General features: G+C 39.7%; 1 protein-coding gene across 1 annotated transcript in view; it reads left to right on the forward strand.

The window, feature by feature from the left end:
- Positions 1 to 15,305, forward strand: part of SLC24A4 (solute carrier family 24 (sodium/potassium/calcium exchanger), member 4) — a 90,658-nt gene extending 75,353 nt beyond the window's left edge. The window contains exons 12-16 of the mRNA XM_009895466.1: positions 7,692 to 7,858; positions 10,061 to 10,175; positions 12,326 to 12,438; positions 13,081 to 13,146; positions 14,930 to 15,305. Of these exons, the coding sequence (XP_009893768.1) occupies positions 7,692 to 7,858; positions 10,061 to 10,175; positions 12,326 to 12,438; positions 13,081 to 13,146; positions 14,930 to 15,082 (614 nt within the window). The 3' untranslated portion in view covers positions 15,083 to 15,305. The remainder of the gene's footprint in view (positions 1 to 7,691; positions 7,859 to 10,060; positions 10,176 to 12,325; positions 12,439 to 13,080; positions 13,147 to 14,929) is intronic.
- The last annotated feature ends 3,365 nt before the right edge of the window (positions 15,306 to 18,670 follow it).

The following is an 18,670-nucleotide window of genomic DNA, read 5'->3' on the forward strand; positions in this document are numbered from 1 at the left end:
TTAACAGTATCTACTAAAATAATAAAAAACGTTTGTACTTGGTCAAACGAAATGTTTACCTCACCCAATATTCTGACTCCAACCATGAGTTTATGAAGAAGCCTGGGGAAGAATGAGACAGGACAAGTTGGCCATCAGCTGTTTCAGCTCAAGGAACTTGCTGGACTGGGTGTAATGTCTGAGTATTTAAAAATCCTTAATGTATTTCTTCTTCATTAACCTGTTTAATTCTCATTGAGTCTTTGCAAACATTTAACACCCACATCATCCTTTGGGAAGGGGTTTCATGGTTGTATGAAGAACCATCTCCTTTTACTTGCTTTGAACCGAGCTCCTACTAGCTTCATTTGACATCTTTTATTGGAAATCACTGTGAACAAAGCAAACACCATGTACTTCACTTGGACACTCAGGATGCTGTAGCTTTTGTTACGTTCCTCGTAGAGTTGTATGTCCTCAAGGTTGAGCTAGAGACAGAAGAGAATTCCATGTGGAAACCTCTATAGTTTCTGTCTCTGCCAACACCGATGCAGAGAGTTCTTTTAGCTTCTCTGCAATGCCCCTGTCTTCTCAGTGCTCCTTTATACTTTGATCACCAGTGGATGTAGCAGACTTCCTGCTCCTAATGTATTTGAAGTAAGATTTATTGTGAATTTTGATTTCTCTTTGTAGCTGTTCCTCAGACTCTCTTTTTGCCCTGCTTTATTGTGCTTTTGCCAAAGTTTGGAAACATGACTTAAGGTGGCTGGGTTAGGAAGAGAGCCAGTTTCCATAGCTTCTTTGATGTTGTTGGAGAGAAGTTCTTCCAAGAAGGTATTTCAGAGCAGGAACTAACTATGGTGTTCTGAAAAGCTTTTTTGGAAGAGCTTCCTCTTGCCACTGGCTGTGTAACAGCACATCTACCTTAGAATTTTATTTCGGAACACAAGGGTGCTTCTGAAGCACTGTACTGCACTGTATTTTGTATCGTGTTCTTGGAGCTCATGAACTGGACTTCTTTTGTAGAAAACTAAACTGGAAGATGTGTTCCAGAAGAGCAATGAGTGTGCTCTACCTTGGAGGATAAATTGGAAGAGAAGTGGGCAAGGGTTTAATTTAGTAACTCATCACTTCACTCTGAAAGGGCAAAGAGGGACTTGAGTAAGTCTATAAATCCTAGTTCTCCCTTGGAAAAAATATTGATGAAGTAGACAGCAAGGCTAAAACATACAAAATAAACCATGCCAAAATCCAACTAAGTCAAACAAGACGTGGGGAGTACCTCTGCTCAATTATGTTTTATTTTTGATGCGTATTGTCCTGTGTAGACCTAATGTAACTGAGAGTAAAGCTTGTTTCTGCATACTGGAGCAAATTCTTTTTTCCGGACCACTTCCCACTGTACCAAAAATCTGTCTTTAAGAGAAAATTATTGGCATAAATCTGAATATGCAAAGTGTGGTAAAGGCACAGGCTGAAAATAGAAATCTGGGTTGTTTTGGACAGATCTCATGGTCTGGAATTTGGAACTTGTCTTCTGGAAAATGGAACTTCCGAGAAAAGTGTCAGTAGTTTGGAAAATAGTCTGTCTTGGATGAGGATGAGAAGTAAAACCTCGGTATTTTCCACAGAAAAAAAAAAAAAAAAATGTTTCCAAAGCTCTGTTGCAGGCGAATTGCAATAAGAATGTTTTAATATGTCAAGTGCCCACTTGGAAGGCTGACAAAGGTTGGGCCTTCTTGGATACCCTTTTACACACTGGGTAGCTTGTCTCTGGTGTGGTAACGCAGGGAGTCTCTTGCCTCCACAGTTCCTCGGGAAAGTTGCAGAGCTGAAAGCAATAAGGATTTTCCAAGAAGGTGGAGAGGCAGCTGCTGTGTTAATTTTCTGAGCAGCAAATTGAAACCATTTTTCTCAGAATTTTTTTTATTTTGCAACAAAGGCATTTTTCAGTGGAAAATAATTCTGATGGAAAATTCACAGTGGATCTAGTTTGTTATATCTATTTCAGTTGTGTCTACGTTGAGTCCCATACTTGGGACAAAAATTGACATTCCCCTGTCGTGTTTTGGATACTGCACATGCTCAGAAATGAATTAGGCTTTCAGATTGGCTAATTTACATATATTAAAGTTTTCCAATCAATCTCAACACTGGTGAACAACAGCACTTTCTAGCAGAAATTTACTTGCTGTCTGGGTTATTAGCTCCCAGTGTCAAGGCATGTATGTTATTATTACACATTTTCAGGTTGAGATTTAAATTAATATTTCTAATGATGTGTGGGTGTAGATATATCTTTGTAAATATAAAGCCTAATTAGGGCTAAAGGGACAGGTGATTTAAAAATCATTTTTTATTGTGGGAAAAACAGTTGGGGTTTTTGTTGTTTTGTTTGGTTTTGGTGGGTTTTTTTTTATCCAAATGAAAAATGGTAGAGATTTAAAAAGATAAAAAAGGACTTTAAAAATGATTAAATGGAGCACCAAATATATCAGCAACAATAATCTTTCTGGGCCAGCCTGGATGTGCCTTATTTTTCTTCTAAGTTTACCATTGTCAACAGCAAAATCCCAGAAAAATAGCAATCAATACTAAACTCCAGGAAGCCTTTCTTATTTTGCAGATAGACTTAAATTAGAGAAAACCTTCTCTGTTTTTTTCAGGTTACCTTAAATTAGAGATTTATATGAATTTATAACAATATGGTTATGAAAATCCTGTGTGTCAATTAGATTTGTGCTTTTCCGTGATGTTATAATTTTTTAGCTCAGTTACTAGTTGCCTTATGTAAGCAGATGCTTTTTTCACATGTGAAGGTTTAGGCATGTTCTGAAGTAGTGAATGTGTGGAGCAGTGGTCTATGCTTGACTGCCACACATTTAAAGGGGAGACGAAGCGGAAAAGCTATCAAATCTAACGACCTGCAGCAACTTAGATCTGACTCCTGACGGTTTAGCTGCAGACCTCAGTCTGTCTAAACTCAGCGAAAGTGTTTCCTATGCAGCTTATTGACTAGGACATGTAGGCTGTCTGCACTATATGTGTTTGAAAGTTCTGTTTCAGATTAGCTCTACCTTGGTCCCATGGACTAAATGCCCATTATTATTTGGAGCACTTCTCAGTTTGTGCCTCTGGTTCAGCTTTATACCAAGGGATCCCAGTACTTAAAGGGAGCCTACAGTAAGAACGGGGAGGGACTCTGTATCAGGGACTGTAGTGATAGAATGAGGGGGAATGGTTTTAAACTGAAAGAGGGGAGATTTAGATTAGATGTTAGGAAGAAATTCTTTACTCTGAGGATGGTGAGGCACTGGCACACGTTGCCCAGAGAAGCTGTGGAAGCTCCATCCCTGGAGGTGTCCAAGGCCAGGCTGGATGGGGCTTTGAGCAACCTGGTCTGGTGGGAGGTGTCCCTGCCCATGACAGGGGGGGTTGGGACAAGATGATCTTTAAGGTCCCTTTCAACCTAAACCATTCTATGGTTCTGTGATCTTGTTGGTGTGATTCAAGGCTGCTTTGTGTTGCAAACTAAAATACAGTAAATGCGGACAATCGGGAGATTTACTTCAAGGCTACACTCCTGATGTGAGTGAAAATAGAAATGTAGTTTCACACTTTTGTACTGAGCTCCTCTCAACTCTGTGTGAATGTTGTGAACAGGACAGTGTATTTCTGGTAAAAAAGCTCTTCATTTTGTGCCTTAAGGAAATACTCCTTTCCTCTCAGTGCTGTGATGTGTGTTGTTGAGTTCGTTCACCAGGAGATTATCTGTATGGGGAAGTAATTATTGTAAGCATAACATCTGGAAAGATGACAAGCCAAAAAATGTACTGAAAATTAGCAAAGGGTTTTTTGTTGTAGGGCTGCTGCTTCGTTTTCAGAAACACTGTAATCAGGCCTTTCAGTAATGATATCTCTCTGAAATACTTGGCGTGCTTGGCTTCCAGATATCTGGAGACACAGAAAAATGGATGTATAAAGGAGGAAAACAACTTCATGCAAAAAACCTCATCTTTTACAGCAGGGTGAAGTGAACAGAATATAGACCAGTGTTACTTTCTGTGATAAGGCAATATTCTTTCATTATTGTCGTGGGAGCTGCAACAAACAAAATACACCTTTCCTCAGCTACGTGGGTTGCCGCAGGAGCCTCCACATGCAGGGCTCGCAGGAGAGACCACTACTGGTATTAAAACAACAGAGCTAAGGCCTTGTAATGGGACTGTTTGCCGGGTTTTGCAGAACAGCTATGTATTGAATAAGAGCCTTAATGAGGAGGATGATTTTCTTCCTTGCATATGTACTAGTGAGCTATGCAACAATCATAAAACAATTTGTCATGAGCTAAAAGCATACCCCAATTTAACGAATTTATCACTAAATCATTTTAATGATTATTTTAGAGTGGGTGGTCAAAACCAAAACAACAGAGCAGGACAAGAAGTAATTTCAAAATAAATGAATTTTAAAAAAATTAAAATCTCAAGCTGTGTATTGTTTCTGCATTCATCTAACCCAAGTGAAACGAATGAAGTCTTCTGTTGCCTGAGGAAATTAAGTCTCACTTTATTGAGGTTGCTGCTAAACTTACTAAGTTCTTACTTAACTACCGAGTTACAGCGTTAAGAATAGACCGCTTTAGCATTGGGTGCCACACAAGTTCTATGACCCAGCATAGTTGGAGCTGAAGAAAATGACCGGAGGCAGAACCAAGGCCAGATCATAGAATTGTAAAATGGTTTAGGTTGGAAGGGACCTTAAAGATCATCCAGTTCCAACCCCCCTGCCATGGGCAGGGACACCTCCCACTACACCAGCTTGCCCAAAGCCCCATCCAGCCTGGCCTTGAACACCTCCAGGGATGGGGCCTCCACAGCTTCTCTGGGCAACTTGTTCCAGTGCCTCACCACCCTCAAAGTGAAAAATTTCTTCATAATCTAAATCTATCTTCTTCCAGTGTACAGCCATTCCCCCTTGTCCTATCAGTACAAGCCCTGGTAGAAAGTCCTTCCCCAGCTCTCCTGTAGCCCCCTTTAGGGACTGGAAGGCTGCAATAAGGTCTTCCCGGAGCCTTCTCTTCTCCAGGCTGAACAACGCCAGCTCTCTCAGCCTGTCCTCATAGGAGAGGTGCTCCAAAGATATACTTAAAGCTTTATATAGAAGTTTACAAAAGTTGGGAAACCCTGACACGAAAGAGAAACCGATGTAAAGTGTGTCGAGCAGGCTGCTTTGGCCATGGCGGTTCAGAACTATTCCAGGCTGACTGCAAATGTCCAGTCAGCTTCTCCGTTAAGCCAGCACAACCCAGACTTTGTTCCCCAAAGTCTGAAGCCTGGTTGCCGTGTAGTCACTGTAAATGTCACTTCCACAAACCATCTAGCTGTAAAAAACCAGTTCTGACTCATGACATGGTGTGGATAAAGCAGCACCGCTAATAGAGCCGGGAATTTTCATCTGACACACATCCATTCAAACAGAGCGAAGATAAGGGAAAGGCAAGTCCTCCTCCACTAATATTTTGGTTTTCCTGGACCTGAGCAAGCATAGCAGTGCCAGTGGTCAGGCACTGTGAATTCTAACAGTTATGCATTTGGTTAAGTAATTCGGGGCATGAGATGGGATCCCTGACGAGATACATATGCCCCAGCAGAGGCTGGCTGCATCTCTATTCTCTAGGTGTTCTCCAGTCATTATTGTTTCTTTTATTCTTGTTATTGAGAAAAGAAATGGGACTGAATCTCCTGTGTGTAGCAGCACTGAAGTCTGTCAGATTACACCCACATCAGATCAGAATAGGATCCATAATTTTTTACTGTCGGTCGCCCACTCACCCCGCGCTTGGAATTATGCACTGAGGAAATCACCGGCCTAGGCCATGCTGACTGCTTTGCCTATGAACCAAGCTTGGCAACTCGGGTGGACAAAGAGTATAGATTAATTAGCGGGAGTCTTTTAATGATCCAAACTCTAACAAATTAAACTGGAGGAGGTACAAATTAGCATGGGATATTTACAGCCTTAAATTACAGAATTAAAGTGAGATGTGAGCTAAGAAGTGTCATTTTCTGGACAGGACAGATACAAGATAACTGCTTTAAAAATCTGTATAGCAGTACATGTAACCAGAGGGAAAAAGGACTTTCCTGTAAAATCTGTAGTAGATCCCCAGTGATGCATAAAATTCTAGAATTAGAATTGACTGTAGGAGACTTCAGAAGTTCCACAGACAGAAGCTAAGTGGGAATAAAGAGCCAAGCTTAGTCTAAGATTTCCTGGTGGGTTGATGGCGAGGAAATCTCAAGTTAAGGAGCTGATTCAGAACTTACGCGAGACAATTAAGTACTAGGATACATAGCGAAGTAAATGAATAAAGACTTGCATTTGGACTCACCGAGTTAAATTAGACTAGTAAGTAGCCTCATAAATTACAAAAGTATTCTTCATTGTTAAATGTTTAATATTTAATTTCATTGTTTCTGGTGCACATTGGTCCAGAGGACGGATTTCAACCTAATTAAATTCACTGACAAAAACTTCCATTAAACAAATCCTGAATCCCAATGTCTTTGCTGAAAGAAAATTCCTGGTGAAATTGATAGGAGCTTCCGCTGATTATTACCTGCCCCTGATAATTTAGCTATATAACTTCACTGCAAGATGTATCTGATCATTTTTTTCAATGCAACCAACCATTTTATTTAACGTGGCATATATTATTAGATCTCGTGCATATCAGTATCAGTTAGTGATGGAAATCCTTACTTGCATAATTCTAAAATAATGTAAAGAAAACCCAAACAAAACCCACCATGCTGTTGGCTGTGATACTCTGGCTTAGCCTGATAAAAAAATTGTTATCCTACTTGCAGGATACCTCATGAAGCATATAAATGTAAGTGCCCCATTTATTTATGGCCCAGTTATAAAATAATTCTCTTTTGTGTATTGAGATTTATGTGCACATTTACAATACTTTGCATTTTTAAAGAATGAGAAGGTGGGTACTTGTCTCCAGTAATGACAGTTCTCTGGTATTTCTCACCAGTTGATTTTGGAGAGCTGTACGGGGGAAGTCAGTGTCTTCAGTTTCCTTTTTTAGAGGATGAGAGACCATCTCAAGGTGGTGCTATATTCAGTTGGAGAGAGTTAACAAGTCTGGATCTCCTAAGTACCAGTCTAAAGTTCTACCCAAGTGACCACAGTGCGGCATGTGAAACAAGTTTGTCACATCCATAGGTTGGGTCTGTGAAAGTATTTTCTGTTGCTGCAGAGAAGGTACAGGTTATTTTCACTACAAGGATTTCCAGCTTCCTTTTCAAAAGGTGGGGGGAGGGCTTTTTGGTTGTTTGTTGTTTGGGTTTTTTTTTAATTTTGGATTAATAGTAGTACAGGTATTTGAAAGAGCAACAAACCTGACTCTTAATTTTGGTTTTCAAAGCAGCCATGCTTTTGAATCATTGTAATTCTTTCATGCATTTACATAGACCTCGGCAGGCTTAACTATAAGATTCTGGATGTGGATGCAGAACCTGGCTGAAAGTGACAAGAGCAAGTATAGATGAAAGCTACAATGGAAAATAAGCTGGCATGCACAGTTGTAAACATCCTTCTGGGATCTTCTGGGATCATCTGCTGTGTTCAGAGAGGTGTAACTGGACCTGGAATAGTGATGGGAAAGCTAAACTGGTTCTTTCCTTTTTGTCCTGCAGATGGAAAAATGAACAAAATTAAATGGATTTTGACATGGCCGTTGATATTCTTGCTCTTTTGCACCATTCCAAACTGCAGCAAACCTCGCTGGGAGAAGTGTTTTATGGTGACATTCATCTTATCCACTCTCTGGATTGCCTTGTTCTCCTACTTCATGGTGTGGATGGTAAGTGCATATAGCAGGACTTCCCATACTATGTGAAACGGGCATCTCAAAATACATAATACATCTTTTGTGTAGTTAAAGAAAGGCGTGTAATTGTAGTGCAGTCCCGTCAGCTCATACTCTGATTATTATAATTTTAGCTTTCTGTTGCTCTTTTCTGCACAAATAATTGAGCCTTTAGTGTATAGGGCCCAATACAGTACAGGAAGGTTGCAGTTTGATTTTCAAGAGAATGTGGACATCCACATCTTAATAGTAAAAGGGAGTTTAAATGAAAATGTTGAACCCTCCAGCAGCTGAGACACCTTTAGAAATTTGGCTACAGCGTCTGATACTGAAACGTGCATAAAAAGCAGATGGATGGCAAATTTTGAAGACTCAGGAGTGATGTAAAACACCTCGAGTAGCCTGGAATAATGCAAGAAAATCCTTCTTAGTGAAGAGTATTACGATTGCTGGTATGTTTCCATTTGCCCTAGATCTGTGAGAAGCAGTGTATCAGGTGTGGATCTGTAAATTGTTGTCAGTTCAGGAGCACGCTTACTTGAAGATCTGAATAAGTTCCCATTTTTTCTTTCTTACCCTTTTTCAGTTTCTTAAGTTTACGTTTTCAGTCAGAGAAGAGGCATGAATAGGAAAGCTCCTCAAATCGTTTCTGTGGTAGAAAAATCAGCCATACTTTTGAAGTATAGAAACTTGACTTCTTCTACATTAAAGATGGAAAACTAAAAAGTTGTACATACCTGTAACTGGAAAATTGGTAGGAAGTGCTGCTGAAGAATTTATATGCCCATTTTTCCTTTTCAAGGAAAATATAGTTAAGAAACCTTCATCTGATTTCATACTGGAATATATATAGTCTCAAATATATACACTCATAGTCATATATATATATATATATACTCTTCTAGTCATGCATATGAAAGAATTTTTGTTCATGGGCTTCTTACCTGCAAAATCTTCTTCGGGTGGAGAGCATCTCTGTCTTCTTCAATTGTGTTGGGCATTTGCGAACTGCTTTATATTTATGTTACCTCTCATGGAAGATTGTGTTTTCTATATGCTTTTTGCAACTTTCTATATAAGTTTTGCATTGTAAAGTAATCCTCTTTTCTCTTAACGTAGACTGTGTTGGAGAAATTCGTATGCCAGCCACTCATTCTGCCTGGCATAATGGTGCCAAAGCCACATATCCATTTCATACCATATGTCCTTTGCAAGGCCATGCTCTGTACCTTCGTTCCATTTGTAGATACCCCCTTCACAAATGAGAAGTGTGTTCAGGAATGAAGGCTGCAGCAACACAGCTTATTTAAGAGGCAGCTGGACCTTAATGGGCCGTTACCACTTGCAGCAGGAGAATCAAGCCCACTCCTGTTTCTGAGTCACAGCTTGCCCCTGAGAATAAGGTTTGTGAGCGGGTTCCTAAAATACACCTTTTCTTTGGTCCAGTTTTCCTCACGTAAGAGACTGGCAGACTATTTCAAGAAAACAACACAGAGCCTTAAAGACTACCACCCTTAGCAGTCTCTTCAGGGAAGCAGCGGCCTGTCCCTCATTCAGTCTTCTCACTCTCACAAGGCTATTTCCTTTTCAGCTGCCTGTTCAGCCTTTTTTCTTGACATTTTTTCAGCCTTTGGACGTGCCAGCTAAATACAGTTCCCTGTCCTTTCCAAGAGCTCTGCTACAAGCTTCAGCCGTTCCCTAAGCTCTTTTAAAGCTGCATCTGGACTCTCAGGGGACAATATAACCAGACTTGCTCACTTCAGGATTATATCGGGAGTCATGCAAGAAACTGATTCCTTCTTCATGTGTTGGGATAAAACCAGGTTCTCTATATCTCTGCCACTATATCACTATATGAATTGGTTGCAGTTCTTTTGAGGGTAGAACCAGTGAGAATCTTGCCAGTCCGTGCTCCTCCTCAAAAGATCAGTATGTCCTGTTAGAAGTACAGAAAATGGACCTTTTTCTTTGCTCATAAATGTTAAATAAAATGACCCGAAGATCTTTTACTTTTCACAGGGTTTGTTTGGGGCTGGTTATTCCACAATTATTTAACTTGCAGAAATGGATAAGTATCCTGAGTCTAATCCTGTCAGGGTCCACAGCAGAAGACAAAGTTAAGAGTATGCCACAACTGTATTGGAATGAGGAGACTTGCCAAATATGATGAGTTAATCTATTTTCCTCACTGTTCAGGTGACTGTGATTGGATACACCCTTGGGATCCCAGATGTGATCATGGGCATTACTTTCCTAGCTGCAGGAACAAGCGTCCCAGACTGCATGGCCAGTTTAATAGTAGCAAGACAAGGTACTGTGTCTGCTGAAGCATAAATGCAATCTTACATACGTGCTCTGTGATTTGCTTCCTCCATACACACAAATTCTCACCGCAATTTTATTCTTTTTTTCTTTTATTCTTACTGTTTCAGCACCTCGTTAAAAGTGAAAACACTATGCTTAATTATTGTGAACCAAAAAAATAATGCCTGTCCTTTTATCTTTTGCTTATTGGGACTGGGCACACCCTAGCATTCTAGAAGGTCATTCAACACTCAGATATCCCATGCATGGTATGTATCAGTCAGGGTGAAAAGATAAAATTAGTAGACAAAACTGGAACATCAGCTATTAAAAACTACATCAAAGAGTAGTTGCTGACCAGCACTTGTCCATGTAAAACTCGTACTGATTTCTGGAAGACCTCTCAAACCCAGGGAAGTGAAGCAGTTTAAGAGGATGTGGCAGAAGTGATGTTGTTCCAGGCATACTTCTCATCTAAATGCACACCTCTTTCCAGTTTGGACATATGAATAGCCACACTGGAAGGGGTTTTATATAAATGTCAGTTATGTCCCATCAGCTTTCCAATTGAAATTGTCGAAGAATTTCTCATGTGTCTAAGTTTTGATTAAGGTTCTTTACATTTAATTTTTTACTTGAGAAATAACCTGTAGCCGCATTCCTTCCTCTTGTTGAAAAACGTTAAACCTGACAGTGTGATCTCCTGTACTGCAGTAGAATAAGAAAAGCTCCTAATTGTATTCTCTTCCATTATTCCAATTCCCAAAGCCTTTTTTTTTTTCCAGATAACAAGATCTCCAGCACATATCATTGGGCAAACAACAAGAGTTCTGGAGTGATAAATTAAGTACTCAAAAGCCCCACCTTTGTAGTTTGAGATAGGAGTAGTGCTGTTAAATGTTGCCTGATTCAAAAGAATTACATATTTAAAATATTTCATTTTCCAGGTTGTATTATTTGTTGTGTGCAGGAAAATCTCACAACAAGCAGTACAAAAAAGTATTCAGGATTCTTATGGAACCACCTTCCTACTAAATTAGTTGTCTGTGCGTAGTATTAAAGTGAACAGATTTTTGCAAGAACAGAAGGAAAACGTTATATTTTAAAATTAACAGACTGCAGCTTTCGTTTAATTCTTCTTTAGTATTAGGCAAAACTACTGTAGGGATTGTTTCCTCTGGAAGTGAAGGTAAGCACTAGCTTGGCAAAAAGCAGCCCCATCCTCTCAAAGGCAATACAGGGATGTTGCACTACTTGGATTCAAGAGAGATGTTTACTGACAGATTGCAGACAAATATCTAAAAAGTAGAGATGGACACTACCATAATACGGACCCAAAGTATAACCTTTCTCTCAGCAGCTTCCTGCAAGAAGATACTGTACTTATGGTGTGGTAGTGTCTGTCTCCGCTCTGTGTACTCTCAAAGTGTTTGTGGGACATGTCCCATTTAAGTCAGAGTTCCTCTTCCTTTCCAGTATTCACTTTGTGGAAGTGATGCAATCGTTAGGCCAGTGCCTAAGGGAAGTTAGCAGGGGCAGAGAAGAATTCTGCTTTCCTCACCTCCATTGACACTGGTGCAGAATGAGATGCTAACCAGTGATGAGCATTAGAAGTAGGTTTTGAGTAATGCCTAGGGATGTACTGTTCACTCTTTTTTTCCCTTTCCTGTAGCATTTTATTGTTCCTGAAGTGAAATCGTTGCTGATTAAGCTGCACAGAACTGCTTAATTATCTTTCACTTCCATCTGGTTGGGTTCTTTTCAGGATCACTTTTCATCACTCACACGAGATAAAGGCCACGTGTCCACATACTAAACCCAGTACATAATCTCCAGATTCCCTGTGGCTGCAGACTGCCTAGAACAAGACTTGATTTTTTTTTTTAATTGGCATTAAACTCGGATGCTGAACAGATACCACACACCCAGTAAAGGCTCTGCAAGACACAAGGAAGATGTAGTTGGAGTGAGCAATTTTTGCACACTTCTCAGAAGGCACACAAAGATTATGGAAATTATCTCCCTACCTCAGATACTCTGGCGGGTCCAAGGGGGCTTGGATCAATGCAGATCGTTCCCCTTTAGTTTCCTCTAGTACACAGAGTAATGGTCCTATACTTTCGTTTTTACCCAAGAGGTTGGTTTTTTTCTCTGCAGGCCTCGGTGACATGGCAGTATCCAACACAATAGGAAGCAATGTCTTTGACATTCTGGTGGGCCTTGGTGTTCCGTGGGGTTTGCAGACCATGGCGATTGATTCTGGATCAACTGTATGTATACTTGGCAAATCTTTTGTTTGTTCTTTTTGTCTGTTTAAAAAAATATCCTAAAAAGAAAGCATGCACATAAAATTTAAAAAACAAACAAACAAACAACCACCTGCTGAGCATGTTATTGATTGCTAAAGAAGGTGTCATTTCTTTGCCAAGGAACCAGGAGTTAAGGGAGCAATTCTTCTTCCACAAGCTGCAATTAATTCCCAGTTTGTCAACTAGAGTACATTATACTGTACAGCAGAAAAATAGCACCATGGATATCTGTTCATGGCTCTGTCATTTTCTCGCTACACAGCTTCAAGCACACCCGTTTGTCTTCCTGTACCTTAGTCTTTTTGTCTGTAAAATGAGAATAACAGCATATCTCTCTCTCCTGAGGATCTTTTAACATAAAATACTGATTTATTTTTTTTTAAATGGAGGTGGGATTACTTATACATTTGTTTCGATTCCTTAATCTTCCCATTCTTCATTATGATAAATCTGTCACGGATTTGCATAGTTTAAAGTGTGTAAGTCAGTAACTATTGAGAACAGAAGGTGGACCATAAATTAGTAAATTGATTTCTGATCTCCAAAGCACAGTTATTATATGCTGTGCATTTTAAATGTCTCTTCTCTGTTTAATTCCCACAGGTTAAGATAAACAGCAAAGGACTGGTCTATTCAGTTGCACTTTTGCTAGGATCAGTTGCACTTACGGTAAGTATTTGAGTGTCTCCAAGTATTCCAGTTGCAAAATACTTATTAGGTATTTACATGTTATAGAAGGACAAAATGGAAATACTTATTATCCCCGAGGCATTGATTCTTGTAAGGTATCATTCTCGTAGCAATACTGTGAGTTGAAGAGCTACCATTGCCTTCATTGAGGACTGAAATCTAACATTGGGTGTAAGAGATGCTGGATATGTGTAGGTCCCATTGATTTCAGTGGCAGTGTTGAAATTGTGGGATCCAATAGTACTTCTGTGCTCCTGTGTCCAGCTGCATACCCCAGGCCTGTCCCTACTTTATGTTGAGACAAGACCCACCCAGGTGTGCTTCATCACCCTTTACCCTTGTCTCTGATTTCCGAAACCAGCCTGGACTAACCAAGTGCTGTAGCCAAAACCCTCAATGACTAGCCTGTGAGGACTGTGAATAGGCATGCTAAGTGTCACTCAGCATAAGACACTTACCCTTATAACACATGACTCGTTAAGATGAAACAATAATTCTGTTTCAAAAGTCAATTTTGCTGGTACTTAAGGTCTGATCCTGCTGACTCCCAAGGAACCCTCTGTGGGAAGAATCAAATCCCAAAGGTATAAAAATATCCACTTATACTAACGTCTTTCACTGATTGCCTGTGGAGGCTCTGTAGAGGCTCTGTAGAGGTGCGGATCATCACTGGAGATTTCACACTGTTGCATGAATAGGTCTTCGAAAACTCCGTATCACCTGTGCATGACTTCAGTGATAGAATGACCAGGGCTGTTCACTCTGCCACTAACTTTCTAATGCGTTTGCTGTATAAGCTATGGGAGCCTGTTCTTTTCTTTTCTTATCCCCGGTTCTGCCATACTGCACAGTGCCTGTGAAACGGCAAAGATGTTCTGTAGACATTTGTATCTGATGTTGCTGCATGCATGTTGGCAATCGGCACTTTGGAAAAAAAGTGGGAGGATTATGCAGATGTGTTCCTATAATAGCTGTTCATGCTTTTCTGAGAAGAGTCTTTTCATAGCAGAAGCCATATCACCTGAGTTCGAAGCATCTATTATTGTCTCATTTGTTCTGCTGGATACCCTGAATCGCACAGACCCTCCCAGCAAAACTCAGTGGAAAGTTTTGAGGAAAACAAATAGTAATTCAGAGATGCTTAACACCACTGAAAATAGATGCCTTCATGAGGACTTCATTGCTTTGCTACCTATAACGTGTAACTCCCCTTAGTTCTGGAGCTGAGCAGAACATCAAAGCACACATCTCTTCTGAACCTTTGGAAAGAATGAACATTAGGTGTTGGTGTACTTCTGGGACATAAAGGATCTGTAGGGGAACAATGGAGGGAGAGGCATTCACGTAGCTCAGTGCATTTCTTTAGTTCATACTGAATCAGTGAATGAGTGCTGCCTGACTAGAACTTGCCCCATGTACTGAAAATGCACCACAGACTAAAACTGAGCACTTAGGGGCCTATTTCTCAGTTACACGAAGAACTTGCGAAGGGGCCTTGAAGTGGGTTCATTTAATACTTTGTAAAAGGATCTTGAGACAACTGAGAGTCAGGCCAGAGTTTGAGTTCTTAGTTTGAGCTTTGACATTCTTTTTCTTGATCAGAAAAACATATGTTGCCTTTTTGATCTAGAAAATACTGAGAATATATTTTTATCTTCGTTCAGGATCTCTTAATTCAAAAGACTCTCATTTTTAGCTTATAATGGTTGTTTCCAAAAGTCTCCTTTGGGGCTTAATTAACTAACACTTTGTTTGCTTGCAGGTGTTTGGAATCCATGTAAATAAGTGGAAACTTGACAGGAAATTAGGCATCTACGTGTTGTTTCTTTATGCTGTTTTCCTGTGTTTCTCTATATTGATAGAGTTTAATGTCTTCACCTTTGTCAACTTCCCTATGTGCCGAGAAGAACTTTAAACCACAACAAGGAGAGAGGCTGAAATTCTTCTGATTACATGTGCTGTAAATGAGAGGAGGCATTTCACATTTCTACCTTCTTTCCATCAGTAATTTGAGTGTCGTTCCTGCTTCATCAGCTAACAAGCACTTTTACCTGTGTGGAAGGAAAGCATACCTTTCTTTCAACATGCTAGCTCGAGGCAACCAAAGCATTTTCCTCCTCTTTGGATATTGCTGCTCAGTCATACAGCTGTGTGGATCTTATGCAGAACTCTAAAATGACCCATTTCTGGGACATTCTGCTGTGGTTTTCATTCTCCTTTTGCAGACAATCAACCACCGCCGCCAAGGTTAGCAAGAGGATGGGAGAAAAATCTTTATAGTTCTTTTGGTTTTGACATTTACTTTCCACGGAAGAATAAGAGGCAAGTTCAGAACTTTTCTTGGCTCGGTGAAAATATCTCAACTACAGGACCGGAAAGTCCAAGGCACATATCACGGCATGCACTGTTGAGGACATCATTTCCCCCTTCAAGTGCTCTGCTTATAGAGGAACTACACTGATGGCAGTGTTGAATATTTATCGCTCTTTTCAATGAACATGAACAATGTGGCAGAGAAAGAAGAGGAAATGGTTGTATGTTGTATCACTTGTGATGATGCACACTAAAAGCCAGAGTATCTGCATATTGAAGAAGAGAATTACATGCAGAAATTCATACTTGAAAAATATGTTTTACCATTAATGAGGAATGCTGTATACATAAACATAAACTAACATTTGTGGTATATTACACCACAAGAAAAACTTTGCATTGGCCCTGTAAGCCCATTGTGTAAATTTAGATGAAACTAAACAAATAAATATAACTGGGTGCTCAGTAATTATCAGTTATTGTTATCAGCTGAGAGTAGTGTCTGAACATAGCCCAGAATTTCTGACAACAAAACCCACCCTGATTATGATTTGATTTGGTTGGTGGGGGGAAGAAGCTTATTTTGTCCATCAAGAAACTGGTGTATTCTTCTCTGGTTTTTATTTACTCCCAGAAACTTAATGAAGATGAGTGTCTGACACTAAGCAGCGCAGATAAGAAACACCTAGACAAAAACAAGTCTGCCAAGAGAATATGGTCCTTGATTTGATTGCATGCAAGTTTTGAAGCATGGTATATTTCTTTTTAACCCCCAGTAGAAGCCAAGTTTTGATATCCTTTCCACCAGCATAAATCTGGTATAAGGAATTACTCTGGATGTAATTGACAGCAAGATCTGGCCCAGAGTATTAAAAATAATGGGTAACATTCCACATTGTAGCAGTCATATGATTGCAAATCGCTGAGACAGTGTATTTTGAATTGCTACTAAACTTTAAAAATATTTTAAGGCTGTATGTGAATGATCACATAAAGTTTCTAAAGAAGCACAGTTAACTTTATACATAGATTTTTTTAATTTTTTAATGTTTATAAACCAAAACAAATCTATCAACTAACAGTTGATGCATTTTTAAATATACTAATATTTTGCACTTAAGACTATATATTAAAAAATCCCATTATTGTGTCAATGAGAACATACTATAAAACCTCAGCATATAAGCACTAAATCAAAAAGTTCCTTATTTTGACATATATGACAAATAATTCTCTTTAGCCAGCTCACATGCAGAATACTGTTTACACTAGGCAATGTGCTTACAGTTCAGGCTATTTTAAAAATTATTTTGGTACAAATTAAAGAGTGTATTCTGCTGTTGAATATTTTTTAGCAATTGGATGCTTTCAATGTAACCCTAAGGAAAAAGAGCAACATCTTTGTTATTTGCTTTACGCTTTGTTACAAATGTCAGTATTGGTATCCATTTAGGCTTTTTCACTTTAATTAAGTAGTCAGGTAGTTAAACTAGCCAGTCCTAAAGATGGCAACAAATATGGCATTAGTAGAATGCTGTATTGGATAGGCAAGCATGACGATAAACACATTTGTTCTCAACTATGCCAGTGACCCCATTTCCAGGCATTCAAGACATTTTTGCTGCAGTGTAAAGCTGAGGAGATGGAATTCATGTTCATCTTGATGAGTCTTCTGTTGCAGAAAGGCTATGAAGATGCAGCATACTGCTGCGCCAGTGTAGGAGCATCCCTCTCTAGTCTTACTCTCTTCCCTGCTATCTTTCAGGAGGACAGTTTGCTGCTGAAAACTGTGGGATGGCTTAGATACGAGGCTGAAAGGAGCAAAGAGAGAGGCTGAGTAAATGGGGTTTTTTCCCTCTGTTCTGCTGTTGGATGGGCTTGGAGAACTAGCTGTCTCCAGGCAAACATTTGCTCTTCTGTGTACGGTTCAGGCAGCTGAGATGTCTTTGCACTACGGAAGAGTAGTTCCAAAATCTAGTTCGGAATGCCTAGTGATCAGCTGAGTTGACAGTGATGAGGGCATCAACGTTTACAGTGCCAGACCTAGCAAATCGTACTGTACCTTCGTATTTCTGAGCCAGGCAACTTTAGAAGACTAGGGGCACCAATTTGTTCTGTCGCAAATATGTCCAAATGTGCATGAAATTGTGTTTGTTAACACCGTGAATCTTCCAGGCATCATTTAGAATTATTCTACCTGAATTGAATATCACCTGCTCCAGAAAACCAGTGTTCTGTTGTAGCAAGAGACAGTCTCAGAAGGTAATACTGACCTTAAATCACATGGCTGGTCCTGTCATCTATAGCCCTCCCTAAAACATAGACCCACTTCAAGACAATTTATATTGAATTCTAATGCTGCGTTTTATGGGGTGGTCTCATACGCATCTTCTGCTATGAGACAGGTATCATGCCACGCTTATCATTATAAATAACATCAGTAGGATTCTCCTCTGACACCACCACATGACCAGAGATGTACTGTTTGCCAAAGAATTATTAGATGCTGTATCAGGGCCTTGATGACACATGATCATATGAAGTGGTATAGAGTCCCTATGTTGTCATTATCCATATGCTAAAATAAATAAAGATGGCAGTTATAGACCAAGCTGTGCAGGGAAACTGAATGGCCCGAGAAAGATCTGATTGACAAAATGTTGTGTGGCAGATAAACCCACAACAGAATGTATCAGTAATTCAGGAGGCTATTGCTGAGTAATAGCGGACTAGTGCCTTTCACATGTATAAAACAAAGTAATAATTTGCTCATGTGGTCAGGAGACCACTACAAATTTTGTCATTTTCCAATCAAAAAAAAGCAGTGGTTTGTGCTTGGCTCTCTGCAATTAGCACAATTCTATATTGCAGCTGTTCAGATTGTGTCTGTAAAGTTTTGTAGCCATTTTGTTGTATTGACAATTGCAAAAGTTAGCTGGCTGAGTTTGGAATGTATGTCATAATGTTGTGTAAGTTGATGTGAAAAGAAAGCTGGTGGATGTGAGAGGGAAAACCATTACTGCAATCTGAAAATTGCCAGCATACTAACGCTGAAAAGTAATACTACTCAGAAGAAGATATCCCATATCCAGCAAAGTTTAAGTTCAGTAGGATTGATTCCATGCTTAAAGCTAAGCACATATCCAAGTGCCTTGCTGGATCGTGTCCTAAGATGACAGCGGAGCATGGT

This window comes from Charadrius vociferus, unplaced genomic scaffold, assembly GCF_000708025.1.
Source record: "Charadrius vociferus isolate BGI_N301 unplaced genomic scaffold, ASM70802v2 scaffold140, whole genome shotgun sequence".
NCBI lineage: Eukaryota > Metazoa > Chordata > Aves > Charadriiformes > Charadriidae > Charadrius > Charadrius vociferus.